The sequence below is a fragment of the Eubalaena glacialis genome, chromosome 9 (genome assembly GCF_028564815.1).
Source record: "Eubalaena glacialis isolate mEubGla1 chromosome 9, mEubGla1.1.hap2.+ XY, whole genome shotgun sequence".
Taxonomy (NCBI): Eukaryota; Metazoa; Chordata; class Mammalia; order Artiodactyla; family Balaenidae; genus Eubalaena; species Eubalaena glacialis.
The window spans coordinates 67,885,080-67,905,113 of NC_083724.1; the positions used below are offsets into that span (position 1 = coordinate 67,885,080).

Below are 20,034 nucleotides of genomic sequence, written 5' to 3' on the forward strand. Positions count from 1 at the left end.
TACCCTAATTCTGTTACTGTTTGCTTTGTTCAGCAATCACTCTGATCCTCCTGGCAGGGAACAAGATCCAGAGAACAAAACTAGTAGTGACTGTGTAGATAAAAAGGCAGTGAATTCTGCTTTTAAGGCAAAGGGGAATGGTCTACAAAAGAATGAAAATGAGAATAAAAGTACAGCATTGTTAACCTGCAGATCTGTTATACCTTTGAAAATCTTACGCTGCAAAAAAAGAAAGGGACACTACAAAGATACATAATTGTGTGACTGAAAATCTTGAAAAAGGTCACCATTCAGTTACTGGCCAAATACTTGACAATAAAATAGACTACGTTATTCATAGTTGAGAAACCATACACCCCTTTTTCTTAAAATGACAGGACAGTGTTTCAGCAGTATATGAGGTACCATAATATATCATTTATTCTCTGCCAGAAGAACTCTTTAGATACGGTGAAGATGATGGGGTCAAGAAGAGTACTCCAGAGAAGAATTGGAAAGAAATGTCGGAGCAGACATTGCAGAAGGTAGTCTAATCTTTACGATATTGAGCTGAGCAAGTTAAATCTGAATTTTAACATAAAGGATTATATTTTAAAACGACACCTCATGAATTTAAACCTTGTGTGAATCCTTAATTTAAATTCATAATTCAAAATCATTGGCTTACAAAAATGGGGTTAAAAAAATCAGTGTTAGTGAAGTAAATGTGGAAACACTTATGCTTGTGTTGACGTAGGTTTAAAATATTTTCAAAGATAAAAAGAATGCTAACAATAGAAAGTATAAAAATTTACCCTCTATGTGTTTATTAGGTATAACTTAACTATTTACCTTAAAATAGAACTTGAGACTTTCTCTGTTACGTTTCAAAACGCATACAGATGTACAATATTTGAACTAAAAAAAAGCATAGTTTTAGCTTTATGCAGTAAAATGGTAATATGTTTATAATTTTAATTTTAAACTTGAAAATTATACATGTCTCATCTCATTTTAGATAAAAATTTGATTTGGTATAGCTCTCCCTGTTTTAATAGAACCACTCTGTATGCCCATATGATTTGGTATAGCTCCCTGTTTTAATAGAACCACTCTGTATAAACCCTATACTCACTTTACAACATGGCTATCTTTAATAGTAAAATGTTGTTTAAAAATCTTAACATTTATCTTTACAATTTTGTACTTAATTTACATTTTTGTATATAAATAACATTATCATCAATTTCAGTTAAGTGGGCTTGGTTTTATTTTAATACTTTTGTTATTGTTATAAAGGAAATATTCTTAGAAAAAGCTGGCAGTATACAGATATATAGACAAAAACATTAATGTAGCTACTTACATTTTGTATGTCTGTGAATTGATTCATAGGAAATCTAGTGATATACAGCAGATGATGTGATTGCTTATACTCCTAACACTTGCCATATGCTCAGGTAACAGAGGCCGTCATCTCATTATTACTGAATGACACATATCAGTTTCATATTATAACATAAATAACAAGAAATGCTCATGTTCATTTATCTTAAGATAAAATAAGTAATTGAAATAATGTATGTACTACCAGCTAGAACGTGATACAGTTTATAGCAATTTATCTTTTTTGTTTCAGAATATTCTTTTTTGCCAGGTTTTATATAATTTTTATTTCTGTGGGTATATTGTACTACACTACTACTTACTACGTTAGGGTAGAAACCTAAAGAAGTTTATTATTTCATTCCAACTGCCATAAATGATATGGAGGAGGAAAGGAATTTTTCCTCTATTCTTTTAGGTTCTCAGATGAGATATCCCCTGTAATAAAAAGACAGATTAACAGGAAAAAACAAACAGAAGTTTAACAACAGGCATACCTCCTGTATACATAGGAGATGCCCAGGAAGACTGAGTAACACCCTGAAATGGTCCAAGCCGTCACCTTATACACCTTCCTCAGCTAAAGACAAGAAAAGATGTCGGGGCTGGGCAGTCAGTTACTACTCAGTTTGCAGAGCCTCTCCTGTGTCTGCCGTTTCTTAAAAACAACCAACTCAAGATAAGACGTATGTCAAAGAGACATTTTGGGGTGGCAAAATTCTGCTCCCCTTCATTGACTACTACCATAGTAGATCCATTGACTACTACCATAGTAAGCCATTTTAAGCCTTAAAAGCCAACGGAAATTGTTTTCATTGGACCCTGTGTCAAATTAGTGTACTAATTTGTCACTGTTTTTTTAAATATTAACCTAATGCAATTGTATGAGTCATGATTTAACCCCTTTAGTTGAGTTCTCTTATTTTAGAAGGATATATATGAAATTCATTCAAAATGGGTTTAAAAGACAGTAAAAACATGAAAACAGTATTTGTATAATACATAGTAGAAATGAAACATATAAGTAGATCCTTTTTAAAATAATGTCTTAACATTTCACTCTGTTAAGGGATAAGTTGTGTCCCCCACCCAAATTCTTACGTCAAAAGTCCTAATCCCCTGTATCTCAGAATGTGACTATATTTGAAGATGGAGGTCTTTAAAATTTTAATTAAGTTGAAATGAGGTTATTAGGGTTTAAGCCACCCAGTCTGTGTACTTTGTTATGGCAGCTCTAACAAAGTAATACACAAACTTTAAAAAGGTCAGGTGTTTTATTTCAGTTTTGAAAGGAGCCATCTTTTTGGTAAATTAAATGCTCAGTACTGGACTTAAGATGATCTAATAGCACACAAACCAAATGCCTTTAACAATTCCTCAGACTTTCATTTTCAAATATATATTGAAATTTTCCTTTCTGTTTTTGGGGAGGTGAAATCAGTTTGACAATTTTTTGAGAGTATACCTTGAATAACACTTTAATATGTGCTATGGACTTTCCCTTATCAAATTCTTTAGAAGTAGTATCTCTGTTGTCCTCCATTTTAAACTTAAATGCAAATAATTTTGACCAGTTCTTATGATTAAACATAGATTCACATTAGGCAGTTAACAGACTTTAAACATTTTAAACATAACAGACCTTAAAAAGGTACTTTTCCATTGGTATCTAAAATTTTCATGAGTTGTACCCAATCTTAAAATAAAAAAATAATGCCAATTTCCAAAACTGAAATCTCAAATTTAAGATGTTTGTTACATTTCTCCATTATGTTATATTTTAATCAAAAGTATAAAGTTGATTTAATAGCTAATTCAGCAATATTTAGTGCAAGTAATTATATTTTAGCTCAAGTAATTTTATTAAGTAGCTGTTATGATTAACAGTAATAGAGACAATAATGATAATGATGATGATGATGATGATGAACCGTTTAGAACTTACCGTTTACTGAGAATTGTGGTATATGATCATATTTAATGCTTGTAACCTGCAAGATAGCCGTTACTATTCCCATTTCACAGATGAGGAAACTAAAGGTAAAGTAGGTTAAATATTTTACCAGGTAAAGCAATCAGAGCTAGAAGTGAGATCCAGACCAGGCTCAAAATTCAATTTCCCCTAGACTGCACTGCTTCTTACTAATATTTTTATATCACCACTGTCAAAATCATTTTTTTAAAGGTATAATTGTTTATTTTCATAAAATAATTCTTAAAAATACAGTCTCTTCTAATCACTCCACCCTGGAATCTAACATGCTAAAATATTTTAAAGTATATTTATGAAAACTATGCTGTTTGGGGCAGTGATTAAAAACCACTGAGAGAAACCAAAGAGAAAAAGGTGATACTCTTTTTCTGCTTGTAGTATTTTTTAGTAAATGGAGACTATAATTTGGTGATAGAGTGATTTGGAAAAAGTAAAAATGTTCATGTATTCCTGAACACTATTTTTTGTCACATTATCCAGCTCTCCAATAAAGTATTTGCATTGAGAAGGAACAACAGAATTTGTTTCACAGAAATATACAGAGGTCTACAATACTCTGGTAAAAACTCATGTACCTCTATTTCAGGTCAAGAGTAAGCCCTACAAAGACGAAAGTCCAACAGTAGGGAGTATATCATACTATGGAAAAAAGTGATTAAAATTAGCTGAGATTCTTCATATTGTGTTGGGAAATATCCATGTCCCAGGGCAGCATAAACAATCGGTAAATGACTGTTGAATTAAATGAAGGGGGTTGAACTCACAAGAAGACTAAGGGTGCAGAAGGATCAGAGGTGACTGAAACTCACATTAGGAAACAACTTAGATCTTCACCATCATGAGTCAAGTCCAGTAAACTGGAAAGTTTTAAGAGTATGCATAAGTTTTTTGTGTATTTCTGGAATATTATTTTAAATCATTGGTTGTCAGTGTATCAATAATGTTTTCTCCTTTGAAGAATTTGTTTTAAGGTATGAGTCCATATAGTTTTTCAATCGTTGTATTTTTTTGTCACATTATCCAGCTCTCCAATAAAGTATTTGCATTGAGAGGGATCAATAGAATTTGTTTCCCAGAAATATACAGAGGTCTACAAGTAGTCTGGTGCAAACTCATATACGTCTACTCCAGGTCAAGAGTAAGCCCTGTTAAGACCTATAAAAGTTTCTTGCTTGACTCTTTCTTTCTTGACCCTAGTTCTTTGTTCATTTTCCACATATGTCTGGGAAAGTCTTCTTCTCCATACGGCTTGTGGAATAGTGAGATGGGCACAAAATCCTGAACTTGAATCCCAGTTTAAACCAGGAAATGTTTACGTCTGTGTGTTAAGTTTTCAGAGCTTCCATTTCCTCTTCTGGGAAGATAGTTATCAGCTCTACTTACCTCACCTGTTTTTGAGATTATCAGAAGAGATTGTGTTTATTAAAAATTTTTATAAATGGTAAAATGTACTATAAGGGAACAAAATTTGCCACTCCAAAAGTCTCTTTGGCATTATGGATTATTTTGAGTCAAAAACAATCAGGGCCCAAAAGACTCAGGAAGAAACTTTGACCTTCCACCTGACTGCCTAAGAGAATGAAGATAGAGGACCTATTCCAGGAAGGGAACTATCACCATAGATAACTGTAGTATAAACTAGGTGTGTGTTGTCAGAGAAGAATCTAGCAAATTGTCTGTTAAAATTCCTCTCTGTGTCCTATTGTCTCTGCATGGTTCAGCAAACATTTGTTTACCACGAATTTGCTTTTCCATCTCCTTGTTAATTGCCTTCCTCCTAAACCACTAGTGCCAACATCCTCTTTTTTCTTTAGCTGAAAATGGTATTTAAGGAGAGGAGGGTTTTGGCCATATCACTGAGTTACTGTGTTTTCCTGGGTCTCTCCCATGTACACATGTTATAAAACCTTTGATTTTCTCCTGTTAATCTGTCTCATGTCAATTTAATTCTTAGACCAGCCATAAGAACACAGAAGGGTAGAGAAAAATGTCTTCCTCCGCAACAGTGCTTTGCAAACAGTATTGAATATTTTTCAAGATTTAAGTTGAAATCAACTCCTCCTTGAAATTTTTGTACTCATGGCTTAGAATCAGTTGCTCTTTATGTCGAGACTTATGGCACTTAGATTCTATCCTTTATTAGCTTTATTTGTGCAATTCTTTGTTTCCGAATAGTTTTTGAAATTTCTTAAGTTCAAGAATTATATATTATTTCTGTGTCCTGCAACATGAACACTGTTTAATGAAATAAATGTAAAAAAATTAATTCATAAGAAACCTTGAAATAATTATGTTAACATTGTTAGATTTCCTTTTTTTTTTTTTTTTTTTTGGTAAAAAGTTCCTGTATTGTATAAACTAAGGACCTCACGACTATTAAAATTACATTTTTATAATTTAGGAAAAAGCAGCCTCAATAGATCATTTTGTATTTAGGTCATCAGTTTTTCATATGATAGTTAAATATTGAAGGCTAATGTTATCTTAATAATAAAGTTTCCCTATGTACTATTTTTAGACTTTTTGTATAAATTGTTTTTCTCTGAAAGTATTATTTTTCATGAGTAAGAAAATGAGGGTCAGCAAAATATATCACCCCAAAATATGCCTCTTTGGCATATTGATTATTTTAGGCTGATTATTTTTAAGAAACTACAGACATAGGAAAAGCTCTGAAAACTGAGTAGAAGTTATCCCTTTGTAAGAAACATTTACATTTATAAGGGAAATCTCCATTTGTAAGGGGGTATACCTTGCTGTACCAGGAAGATGAAGATGACCAAATCTCTAAAACTGTAATCAGTGGAGAAGGCAAGGACCTAAATCTGCTTAACAACCAGACCCTTGTTTACTCTGCTTTTCCTGGGAACCTCCTATAACTGACTCCCACCCACCAAAATCTTATGTAGTCTTTAAAGAGATGAAAATGGTATTTAAGGTGATGGCTTAGGCCATTTTGGGGAGTTACTCAGTTTTCCTGGGTATCTCCCAAGTATACAGGAGGTATGCATGTTATTAAATTTTTGTTTTTCTCTTGTTAATCTGTCATATCAATTTCATTCTTAGACCAGCCAAAGAACCTAGAAGGGTAGAAGGAAATTTTTTTCCTTCCCAACAGTAGACTATAAAGCCAAAGCACTTACAGTCTCAGAGAACTCTGCAGAGCTTATTAGCATACTTAGTTCTGTGTCACATTGTGTAGAATTTTAACTTCTTTTACCATCTGTCCTTTATTCAACAGATGTATTATTGCATTTTAGAATGTATTTATGTACACCACCTTAGAATTATTTAGAAATTAAGTACTTTAGATTTATTTTGTCCTTGTGCTAAATGAAATTTTATTTTCATAAGTTAGAAATGACAATAAAAATACAGTAGATTCTGGTTTTGGACTTTTAAAAGAATAAATTAAACTTTTCTGTTTAGGTCATTGAATTGGAAAATCGGCTAAAATCTTTTGAGAAAAGGTCAAGAAAATTAAAAGAAGGGAATAAAAAATTAATAAAAGAAAATGATTTCCTGAAATCCCTTGTAAAACAGCAGCAAGAAGACGCAAAGACCAGAGAAAAAGAGCTGGAACAACTGCAAAAGGGAAGTAAAGATGTAGAAAAAGATAAAGCTCAACTTCAAGTAAAACTCAGTGAGCTGGAGATAGAAGTCACTTCCCTAAGGAGACAAGTGGCAGAAGCTAATGAGTTGAGAAATGAAAATGAAGAGCTGATGAATTCAATGGAGAAATTACAGCGTTCAGCAGACAGAGCTAAATCTGAGAGGGCCACCACGGAAGTGAGATCTGGATCTAGGCAATCTGATTGTAAGGCAACCACTACCAAGGTTAAATTTAAAGCGGCCAAGAAAAAGTGCTCCGTGGGTCGTTACCACACTGTTCTCAATCACTCCATCAAGGTCATGAGCAATGTGTTTGAGAACCTCAGCAAGGACGACTGGGAGGATGTGTGTGAAAGCAGGTAAGGCTCTCATTAACTTAGCTCAGTGGTGGGGACACTGTGCATATGTAAAGCACCAGCAAATGGAGATTGAATTTCAGCTACTGTCGATTTGGTATTCAGAAAAAATACTGTCAGATCCTTTGAAATATCTTGGGAGGTCTTGTTCTGAGCTTATTGACTGAAATTTGCATGCAAAATTAGCCACAACTGCATGAGTGTTTGAATAGGTGCCAGGAAACCCAAAAGAAGGCAATGCTTGATTTCTTCCAGTGATGCTATTTTCATGCAGTCATGAGGCTTGAAATTGACAGTTTGGCAGGTTGATTTAATTTGCTGGCCCTTTGCATATTCACCACTGACAGCTAAGGATTCCCAGGCAAGCCTACTAAGTCGGTTTAGTTATCTTGTGACATGGCAACCTGGGAGGAGAAACATTTTTTCCCCTTAATTTAGTTAGATAAATTTTGAATGACCCATTTCAGCTTGTTACCAGATGTCTACAAGCTGTTTAACATCCTTTAAATTAAGAACCATCTTCACTAATTATTTCATGTATGTATTATGCAAAGTCATTGTGCTAACTTTAATTGAAGGTGGTTAAAAATTAGTTCTTTAAAGTTAAAGCTCTACAGATTCCTAGTTTTAAGTTATATAACCCCTAGTGAATAACAACAGGGGAATACTAAAAATCTATAATATTTCTTACCCTTACCCCTGACTATACATTCATACGTTGAAGCATATCAGTAAAACCACAAAGGCAAGTGGATAATAGAACACCTCTTTTTATACCTAGATAATAGGGAAGTTTAATGTGGCCAGAATTGTTAACAGACACATGGAACAATTTTCCATAATTCTGTCTTGGTTTATGATGGCACATGTTTCCTTTTATTTTCCCAAGTTTTTTTGTTTTTTTTTTTTTAATCTGCAGTCATGATCTGTTTTAGATTTGGGATGTTTCTGGATAGTTTTCTTAGACATAGATCTGAAACATTTTAAAATGCAATTCTCAAACTTGTTTGCATATTAGAATCACCTGGGGATCTTATAAAAATTCCAAAGCTCAGGCCACATCCCAGAACAATTAAATCATAACTTCTGGAGTGAGATACAAGCTTCAGTAATTTTTGAGGCTCTCCAGCTGATTCCAATATGCAGACAAGTTTGCGAACCACTGTTTTAAACGATCAGTGGTCATGCCTCTGGTCTTTAGGCAGGTGAAAAACTCAAAAACAAATTTACAAAAGTAAGGAAGAAAGACCAAATCTGCGTTCCTATTTCTTTGTTACCTCTTCTAAGGTTTTCTTCCCTGTTCTCAAAAGCAGTTAGAGATAAAATCCTACTTAGCTTAAAACCCACTAAGCGTTTATCTTTGTCTTCCAGGAAATTCTGGTTTCATCTACTAATTATATCTCAGCCAGTTGGTACTACCACACTCTTCATAATATAGTGGTACATATTTACTGGTGTATGTATGTCTGAATAAATATGTGAAAGTTAAGGAATACACTCAGTTCAATTTCATCTTCTTAGTGCATGTGCAGAAGGTCACGTATTTTGGGAGATGTATCACACAATATCTCTTAAAACATGGGATGGTCATTTGTTATTAGCAGTGAAACTCAGTTTTACACTGTGAGGATTAATTGTTACATTTCCTGCCTGACAGAACGGTCTCAGGAATCACTCAGCTGCAAAAAATTCTCAAGCAATTAGAAATCCCACAATGGAGCTTCAGGACTTCAGGACATTCTATTTCTTTTAACTTTTCATAAGTCTGAAATACAAGAAATTTACTTGGATACTGAGGAAAATAGAACTTGGCCCTTTATATATTTGTATATAGAATATTATATAATTATTACCTTATGAATATTTATTTCCCATAGTTGAATAGTATTACAAGAGCATGATGTCAAAGAACAAAAATAATATGATTTAGTAACGAGCATGAAGACCTCTATTCATGGGAAAACATGCATGGATAAGGGGAGTCCAGTGCCTAACAAGCTGTGGAGCACTCTTTCAAGGGATTTGGGGCAGGAGGGAGTTTTATAGAGCATTATAAGAGGCAAAGCAGAAACAGGGCATGATTGGCTAGGAGGTCAGGGATTTTCTTGTAAAGCTAGCAGGTCCTATTTTCTAGGGTAAGGTAGCTAGCTAAAGGTCGCAAACTAGCTAAAGCTGAATTGGAGGATTGTGATTGGTATATGTTAGCTTTCCTTGACAGTGATGCATTTCCCATTAGTGCAGCTGACTTAGGTTCCGGTTTCTGACATGGGCCGGGCCGCTGGGGCAGCCTGCATTTTGTGGGTCCCGATATATGAATTATCTTTATCAGTGCCCATTCAGTGATAGGTAATAATCAGGAGGAGTTGTTAATACCTAGAAGAAGAAAAACAGAATTTCAGCAAAACATGTTTATCAAATCTGTGGATAACGTGACACTGAAAGGGCTGGAAAATACTTTACAAGATAGAATCAAAATCCCCAAAGATCTCAATAGACTGGGAAGATATAGTTATCTAAAAGACTACAGGGTCCTTTACTTGGCTATAAGATGTCAATTGTTCAACTCTGCAATGGGGAAAATATGGGACTTTGTAATAGTGAATGTAAAAATATATTTTGTTAAATCCTGTATGAGTCTCAGTACAATATGCATGCTGCAAAAGCTTGTACAAATTTAGTCTACATCTACCAGGAGTTCTACTAAGTACTTCTCATTGTACACTTGAAGTATGAAATTGAATTCTGGACATAATGCTCCATCAAAATAAGCTGATGTACTTTCAAGAGGGACCAGGATGGGAAAGCATCTCAAAAGGATTCATGTTAGGAGTACTTGAACAAGCTAGGGATGTTTTCCTTAGAGATGTTGCAAGCATCATATAACTATATCCAAATAGTTAGATCATCCATGTGGAAAAGGGATTGAACTTAAATTTCTGCTCAGCATCAACACCAACACTTCTGATCTTCTTCCCTTTATTTTTTTTCTTTAACACAAACTATTAACCTACTATGTGTTATATATATATATGTGTGTATATATATATACACACATATATATATATAACTTAGTCCTCTTCTTTGTTACCTGTCTCCCCACCCCACTGGGCTGAAAGCTACCTGAGGGCAAGGAGTTTCATCTATTTTTTTTTCACTCACTACTTTACCCTTGTGCCCAGAAAAGTGCCTGGCACATAGTTGGTGCTTAACAAGTATTATATTGAATTATGAATACTCATAAGAGATGGACCTAGATCAATGCGTGAAAGGCTCAGAGATTCAGATTTTGTTCCAGACTAGGAGAAAACTTTCTGTTAGAAATATTAAAGCTTTCTGCCCTGGGTCAGAAAGTAGTGAGTGTTCCAACCCTGCAAGCGTTAAAACATGTGCTTCCTGAGTTAACACTTGGAGAAATACTATAGAAGTGATGCTAGCAAGCATGTGATATTAGATAATCTAACTTCTTGATGAGATTTTATAATTTTGTAAAATATATTTAAACTAATTTTCTCTCAATATATTTAGACTAATTTTCTCTCTTAACAATGAGAACCAGTAAATGCCCAAATTAAACTTGTAGCTATCTATATAACCTGTGCTGTAATATTATTTGGTCTTGAACTTAAAGAGGTACATTTAACAACTCTTCTTCTTGGGCTTTATATCCCCCCCTTTTTTCCAAAATCAGTGATTCTGAAACACAGACCTTACAAAATTTGGGAACAATTATTGTAGAAACATCCCAGAAAATAAGTCCTACAGAGGATAGAGGAGACCAGAAAGAAAGCCAAACAGAAGACAGCCAAATGCAAGGAAAAGAAATAGTACAAATATATCCAAATGTAGATGGAAAGACTCCAAAGGTATATAACAATTTTGCTTAATTATAAGCTATGTTTTTAATGTTATCTCATGCTTCATAACTTAAATCAATTTTTGTTGCCAGTGATTTAATTTAAATCCTTAAAAAATTGTTTTCTTTGGAATATACAGTGAAAATACTCACTTTTTAATAATTTTCAAGTACTAATTTAGTATAATCTTTTGCATAGATGAACATGGAAATAGATATAATTTTCCTGAATATAAATCTTAAGATATTTATATTTCAGCCAAAAAAAATAAATGTGATAATAAGCTCATTGCTGTTTCCAGGTATATAAAATATATGAAAAGAAGAAATTTCTGTTTTTATATTAGCCTTCATGATAATAAATTATTTAGTCTGACTAAATTTTTAAATTTCTGATTTCTATGTAATGTATTTTATTCCCCTGTGTATTTTTTTAATTTTGTTTTTCAGATTTTTTTCTAATTTCAACCTAATGTATTTTATTTTATTTTTTATTTTCTTTATTTTTATTTTTTCTAAACTTTTATTTACATGTTTGCAATTGAGATGCTTATTCTGCTTATGTCTTTTTTTTTAACATATTAATTGGTGTATAATTGCTTTACAATGTTGTGTTAGTTTCTGCCGTATAATGAAGTTAATCAGCTATACGTATACATATATTCCCATATCCTCTCCCTCTTGCATCTCCCTCCTGCCCTCCATATCACACCCCTCTAGGTGGTCAAAAAGCACCGAGCTGATCTCCCTGTGCTATGCGACTGCTTCCCACTAGCTATGTGTTTTACATATGGTAGTGTATATATGTCAATGCAACTCTCTCACTTCATCCCATCTTACAGTTCCTCCTCCCAGTGTCCTCAAGTCCATTCTCTACGTCTGCGTCTTTATTCCTGTCCTGCCCCTATGTTCATCAGAACCTTTTTTTTTTTTTCTTGAGATTCCATATATATGTGTTACCATATGGTATTTGTTTTTCTCTTTCTAACTTACTTCACTCTGTATGACAGACTCTGGGTCCATCCACCTCACTACAAATAACTCAATTTCATTTCTTTCTTTGGCTGAGTAATATTCCACTATATATATGTGCCATATCTTCTTTATCCATTCATCTGTCGATGGACACTTAGGTTGCTTCCATGTCCTGGCTATTGTAAATAGTGCTGCATTGAACATTGTGGTACATGTCTCTTTTTGAATTATGGTTTTCTCAGGGTATATGCCCAGTAGTGGGGTTGCTGGGTCGTATGGTAGTTCTATTTTTAGTTTTTTAAGGAACCTCCATACTGTTTCTCCATAGTGGCTGTATCAATTTACATTCCCAGCAACAGTGCAGAAGGGTTCCCTTTTCTCCACACCCTCTCCAGCATTTATTGTTTGTAGATTTTTTGATGATGGCCGTTCTGACCGGTGTGAGGTGATACCTCATTGTAGTTTGAATTTGCATTTCTCTAATGATTAGTGATGTTGAACATCCTTTTATGTGTTTGTTGGCAATCTGTATATCTTCTTTGGAGAAATGTCTATTTAGGTCTTTTGCCCATTTTTGGATTGGGTTGTTTGTTGTTTTGATATTGAGCTGCATGAGCTACTTGTAAATTTTGGAGATTAATCCTTTGTCAGTTGCTTCATTTGCAAATATTTTCTCCCGTTCTGAGGGTTGTCTTTTCGTCTTGTTGAAGGTTTCCTTTGCTATGCAAAAGCTTTTAAGCTTCATTAGGTCCTATTTGTTTATTTTTGTTTTCATTTCCATTTCTCTAGGAGGTGGGTCAAAAAGGATCCTGCTGTGATTTATGTCATAGAGTGTTCTGCCTATGTTTTCCTCTAAGAGTTTTATAGTGTCTGGCCTTACATTTAAGTCTTTAATCCATTTTGAGTTTATTTTTGTATATGGTGTTAGGGTGTGTTTTAATTTCATTCTTTTACATGTATCTGTCCATTTTTCCCAGCACCACTTATTGAAGAGGCTGTCTTTTCTCCATTGTATATTCTAGCCTCTTTATTAAAGATAAGGTGACCATATGTGCGTTGGTTTATCTCTGGACTTTCTATCCTGTTCCATTGATCTATATTTCTGTTTTTGTGCCAGTACCATATTGTCTTGATTATTGTAGCTTTGTAGTATAGTCTGAAGTCAGGGAGCCTGATTCATCCAGCTCTGTTTTTCTTTCTCTAAATTGCTTTGGCTATTCGGGGTCTTCTGTGTTTCCATACAAATTGTAAAATTTTTTGTTCTAGTTCTGTGAAAAATGCCATGGGTAGTTTGATGGGGATTGCATTGAAGCTGTAGTTTGCTTTGGGTCGTATAGTCATTTTCACAATGTTGATTCTTTCAGTACAAGAATGTGGTATATCTCTCCATCTGTTTGTATCATCTTTAATTTCTTTGATCAGTGTCTTATAGTTTTCTGCATACAGGTCTTTTGTCTCCTTAGGTAGGTTTATTCCTAGGTATTTTATTCTTTTTGTTGCAATGGTCAATGGGAGTGTTTCCTTAATTTCTCTTTCAGATTTTTCATCACTAGTGTATAGGAATGCAAAAGATTTCTGTGCATTAATTTTGTATCCTGATACTTTACCAAATTCATTGATTAGCTCTAGTAGTTTTCTGGTGGCATCTTTAGGATTTTCTATGTATAGTATCATGTCATTAGCAAACAGTGACAGTTTTACTTCTTCTTTTCCGATTTAGATTCCTTTTATTTCTTTTTCTTCTCTGATTGCTGTGGCTGAAACTTCCAAAACTATGTTGAATAACAGTGGTAAGAGTGGGCAACCTTGTCTTGTTCCTGATCTTAGAGGAAATGGTTTCAGTTTTTCACCATTGAGAACGATGTTTGCTGTGGGTTTTTCATATATGGCCTTTATTATGTTGAGTTAAGTTCCCTCTATGCCTACTTTCTGGAGAGTTTTTATCGTAATTGGTTGTAGAATTTTGTCGAAGGCTTTTTCTGCATCTAATGAGATTATCATATGGTTTTTATCCTTCAATTTGTTACTATGGTGTATCGCATTGATTGATTCTTCAATAAATATTGAAGAATCCTTGCGTTCCTGGGCTAAACCCCACTTGATCATGGTTTGTGATCCTTTTTATATGCTCTTGGATTCTGTGTGCTAGTATTTTGTTGAGGATTTTTGCATGTATGTTCATCAGTGATATTGGTCTGTAGTTTTCTCTTTTTGTTACATCTTTGTCTGGCTTTGGTATCAGGGTGATGGTGGCCTCATAGAATGAGTTTGGGAGTGTTCCTCCCTCTGCTATATTTTGGAAGAGTTTGAGAAGGATAGGTGTTAGCTCTTCCCTAAATGTTTGATAGAATTCGCCTGTGAAGCCATCTGGTCCTGGGCTTTTGTTTGTTGGTACGTTTTAAATCACAGTTTCAATTTCAGCGCTTGTGATTGGTCTGTTTATATTTTCTGTTTCTTCCTGGTTCGGTCTCAGAAGGTTGGGCTTTTCTATGAATTGTCCATTTCTTCCAGGTTGTCCATTTTATTGGCATAGAGTTGCTTGTAGTAATCTCTCATGATCCTTTGTATTTCTGCAGTGTCAGTTTTTACTTCTCCTTTTTCATTTCTAATTCTATTGATTTGAGTCTTCTCCCTTTTTTTCTTGATGTGTCTGGCTAAGGGTTTATCAATTTTGTTTATCTTTTCAAAGAACCAGCTTTTAGTTTTATTGATCTTTGCTGTTGTTTCCTTCATTTCTTTTCCATTTACTTCTGCTCTGATCTTTATGATTTCTTTCCTTCTGCTAACTTTGGGGGTTTTTTTGTTCTTCTTTCTCTAATTGCTTTAGGTGTAAGGTTAGGTTGTTTATTTGAGAGTTTTTTTGTTTCTTGAGGTAGGATTGTATTGCAATAAACTTCCCTCTTATAACTGCTTTTGCTGCATCCCATAGGTTTTGGGTCATCATGTTTTCATTGTCATTTGTTTCTAGGTATTTTTTGATTTTCTCTTTGATATCTTCAGTGATCTCTTGGTTATTTAGTAGCATATTGTTTAGCCGCCATTTGGTTATTTTTTGGTATTTTTTAGAGTGTTTTTCCTGTAATTGATATCTAGTCTCATAACGTTGTGGTCAGAAAAGATACTTGATATGATTTCAATTTTCTTAAATTTACCAAGACTTGATTTGTGTCCCAAGAGATGATCTATCCTGGAGAATGTTCCATGAGCACTTGAGAAGAAAATGTATTCTGTTGTTTTAGATGGAATGTCCTATAAATATCAATTAAGTCCATCTTGTTTAATGTGTCATTTAAAGCTTGTGTTTCCTTATTTAATTTCATTTTGGATGATCTGTCCATTGGTGAAAGCGGGGTGTTAAAGTCCCCTACTGTGATTGTGTTACTGTTGATTTCCCCTTTTATGGCTGTTAGCATTTGCCTTATGTATTGAGGTGCTCCTATGTTGAGTGCGTAAATATTTACAGTTGTTATATCTTCTTCTTGGGTTGATACCTCGATCATTCTGTAGTGTCCTTCTTTGTCTCTTGTAATAGTCTTTATTTAAAAGTCTCTTTGGTCTGATATGAGAATTGCTATTCCAACTTTCTTTTGATTTCCATTTGCATGTAATATCTTTTTCCATGCCCTCACTTTCAGTCTGTACATGTCCCTAGGTTTGCAGTGGTCTCTTGTAGACAGCATATATATGGGCCTTATTTTTGTATCCATTCAGCCAGTCTGTGTGTTTTGGTTGGAGCATTTAATCCATTTACATTTAAGGTAATTATCGATATGTGTGTTCCTACTACCATTTTCTTAATTGTTTTATGTTTGTAGTTGTGGGTCTTTTCCTTCTCTTGTGTTTCCTGCCTAGAGAAGTTCCTTTAGCATTTGTTGTAAAGCTGGTTTGGTGGTACTGAATTTTCTTAACTTTTGCTTGTCTGTAAAGCTTTTAATTTCTCCGTCAAATCTGAATGAGATCCTTGCTGGGTAGAGTAATCTTGGTTGTAGGTTTTTCCCTTTCATCACTTCAAATATGTCCTGCCACTCCCTTCTGGCTTGCAGAGTTTCTGCTGAAAGGTCAGCTGTTAACCGTACGGGGATTCCCTTGTATGTTATTTGTTGCTTTTCCCTTGTTGCTTTCAGTATTTTTTGTTTGTATTTAATTTTTGATTGTTTGATTAATTTGTGTCTTGGTGTGTTTCTCCTTGTATTTATCCTGTATGGGACTCTCTGCGCTTCCTAGACTTGATTGACTATTTCCTTTCCCATATGAGGGAAGTTTTCAACTATAATCTCTTCAAATATTTTCTCAGTCCCTTTCTTTTTCTCTTCTTCTGGGAGCCCTATAATTCGAATGTTGGTGCATTTAATGTTGTCCCAGATGTCTCTGAGTCTGTCCTCAATTCTTTTGGTTCTTTCTTCTGTATTCTACTCTGCGGTAGTTATTTCCAGTATTTTATCTTCCAGGTCCCTTATCCGTTTTTCTACCTCAGTTATTCTGCTCTTCATTCCTTCTAGAGAATTTTTAATTTTATTTATTGTATTGTTCATCATTGTTTGTTTGCTCTTTCGTTCTTCTAGGTCCTTGTTAAATGTTTCTTGCATTTTCTGCATTCTATTTCCAAGATCTTGGATCATCTTTACTATCATTACTCTGAATTCTTTTTCAGGTACACTGCCTATTTCCTCTTCATTTGTTTGGTCTAGTGAGTTTTTATCTTGCTCCTTCATCTTCTGTGTATTTCTCTGTCTTCTCATTTTGCATAACATACTGTGTTTGGGGTCTCCTTTTCACAGGCTGCAGGTTCATAGTTCCCGTTGTTTTTGGTGTCTGCCCCCAGTGGCTAAGTTTGGTTCAGTGGGTTGTGTAGGCTTCCTGTTGGAGGGGACTGGTGCCTGTGTTCTGATGGATGAGGCTGGATCTTTTCTTTCTGGTGGGCAGCACCATGTCCGGTGGTGTTTTTTGGGGTGTCTGTGAACATAGTATGATTTTAGGCAGCCTCTCTGCTAATGGGTGGGGTTGTGTTCCTGTCTTGCTAGTTGTTTGGCATGGGGTGTCCAGCACTGGAGCTTGCTGGTCGTTGCGAGGAGGTGGGTCTTAGCGTTGAGATGGAGGTCTCCGGGAGAGCTCTCACTGACTGATATTACACGGGGCCGGGAGGTCTCTGGTGGACCAATGTCCTGAACTCGGCACTCCCACATCAGAGGCTCAGGCCTGACACCCGGCCGGAGCACCAAGACCCTGTCAGTCACACGGCCAGGTACGTGGGGAGTTTTTTGCCTTTTCGGAAGCCTGAGGTCTTCTGCCATTTTTCAGTAGGTGTTCTGTAGGAGTTGTTCCACATGTAGATGTATTTCTGATGTATTTGTGGGAAGGAAGGTGATCTCCTCCACGTCTTACTCCTCCACCATCTTGAAGCACCCCCCCCAATATATTTTAAATCTTAAAATATTGACGTTCCAAAACAACTTATTCAATAATTCTTATCATTGATACATCATGTCATCAAAAGTTTTATCTATTCAACGTAAATCAGTGAAAAACTGAAAAAAGATTATTTTCTTTTGTTTAAAAAAAAAAACAGATTACTGTTGAAGTAACGTATAAGGTTCTTTAAAAACCTAATCCAAAGTGTTTATTATTTGAGATCTGGCCAGAACTTTAGAGGAAAAAGTTCAAGGATGACAAAAGTTTATTTTAGTTACTACCATAATAAAGTTCAGATGAAGAATTATATTCTAAGTACCTGCTGATTGAGTGGTTGGTTGATAAATAGATTTTACAGAAAACTATTTTGTTATACATTATATCATTGGGAATTTTGTTTAGTTGCAGTCGATTATGTGCAGCTTAATGAGTTTATAAATAAAAGGAACTCATAATTCTGTTCATAAAACAAGAGAGTGTTAGTGTAGACTACTTTGAGTAGATCTGTGTACATTGTTGGCAGTCAGAAAGTAACAGTTGATCAAATTGTACCAATTGGGTTTGGCAAATAGTAGAACTTCTCACTCACTCCTAAGGTAGCCATTATCTTACCTTTAATCACTCCCCTTCTTTTCTTTATAATTTTATTTCTTCTAATATTATGGTTAATTTTGCCTGTTTTTGAACTTTATGGAATCTATAAGGTATGTCTTCTTTTGTTTCTGGCCTTTTTTTTTTTTAAATAAATTTATTTATTTATTTATTTATTTTTGGCTGTGTTGGGTCTTCGTTTCTGTGCGAGGGCTTTCTCTAGTTGCAGCGAGCGGGGGCCACTCTTCATCGTGGTGCGCGGGCCTCTCACTATCACGGCCTCTCTTGTTGCGGAGCACAGGCTCCAGACCCGCAGGCTCAGTAGTTGTGGCTCACGGGCCCAGTTGCTCCGCGGCATGTGGGATCTTCCTAGACCAGGGCTCGAACCCGTGTCCCCTGCATTGGCAGGCAGATTCTCAACCACTGCACCACCAGGGAAGCCCCCTGGCCTTACTTTATTCAGTGTTACGTGGAGTTCATTCATTTTTATTGTTGTATATAGTATTTCATTGTCTGAATATATCACAATTTATTTATCCATTCTACTGCTGAATTTTGGGTTGCTTCAGTTTGGATTTCTTGCAAATAATGTTGCAATGAATATTCTTGTAAATGTCTTCCACTGTACTGGTATGGACGCGTCTGTAATGAAATTCCTACAGGGTAGAATTACTGCACCATAGACTATGTGTTTCTAAGATTTTCGGTGATACTGCTATTTTCCAAAGTGTTGTACCCACCAACAGGCTGTAAACATTTTTACTGCTTCTCATCAACATTTGTTATGTTAGTCCTTCTTATCTCAGCCACTTTTGTTTGTATGTTGAGGTATATCATTGTGGGTTTAATTTACATTGTGTGATTACTAATAAAGTGTTGAATACTACTTTCTTACAATTATTGACCATTTGGAATTCTTCAGTGAATTGCTTCCTCAAGTCTCTGCCCATTTTACAAATGAGTTGTCTGTCTTTTTCTTATTCATCTGTAGGAGTTCTTACATATGCTACATATGAGCCTTATGTTGATTATATACACTGTAGATATCTTGCCCTTCTCCATGCTATGCCTCTTCACCCTTTTTAGTGGAATCTTTTGGGGAATAGAACATCATAATTCTAATGTGGTCAAATTTAACAATTTTTCTTCCTGTATGAATAACACTTTTTATGTTCTCTGTAATTATTTTTTACCTACTTCAACTTAGATATTTTTATACTACCTTACTTGTTATCTTTTTCTATATTAACTGATTTACTGTTTTGATTTTTATGTCTGTCTGGCATTGATTTTTGCATGTGATGAATGATAGAGATTAAGTTTTACACTTTGCCCCACTGTGTTCAACAGCACCAACTTTACTGTAAATCACACATGCATATACATGCGGGTATGTCTCTAGACTTTTTCTTCTGTTCCATCAGTATATTTATCTATACCATACTGTCTCATTACTGTTATTGTATAATACTCTTGATTGATGATAGAGCAAGTCCCCCACCTTGTTTTCTTTCAAGAGTCTCTTCAGTATTCTTGGTCCTTGGCTCTTTAGAATCAGCTTCTCACAAACAGTCCTTTGGGATTTTGATAGGGACTGTATAAATATAAATTTAATAATAAAACTATGAGAAGACTCTGAAAGGTAGAGAGAAGACACACTGGGTAGGTATCTCAGAACTGGAAGAAGAACATGGTTGGTGAGTTCTCTGGGTTTTCATTTTGCCTGACATATCCTGGCCTGGGTGCTGAAGAAACCTGCAACTTGGAAAGGCCAATTGGTTAGATGATAAAAGCCCCCTGTAAAGCCCTGTTCTCTCTAGTCAAAGGACCAGGAAATGGACAACCCAGTAAGACAGAAAACTTTTACACAATAACTGTCC

At 35.0% G+C, this 20,034-nt stretch overlaps 1 protein-coding gene across 1 annotated transcript in view; it reads left to right on the forward strand.

Annotated features, from left to right (window-relative positions):
• Positions 1-20,034, forward strand: part of CNTLN (centlein) — a 337,062-nt gene that overhangs the window by 223,369 nt on the left and 93,659 nt on the right. Inside the window, exons 14-16 of the mRNA XM_061199082.1 lie at positions 433-524; positions 6,788-7,329; positions 11,015-11,189. Of these exons, the coding sequence (XP_061055065.1) occupies positions 433-524; positions 6,788-7,329; positions 11,015-11,189 (809 nt within the window). The remainder of the gene's footprint in view (positions 1-432; positions 525-6,787; positions 7,330-11,014; positions 11,190-20,034) is intronic.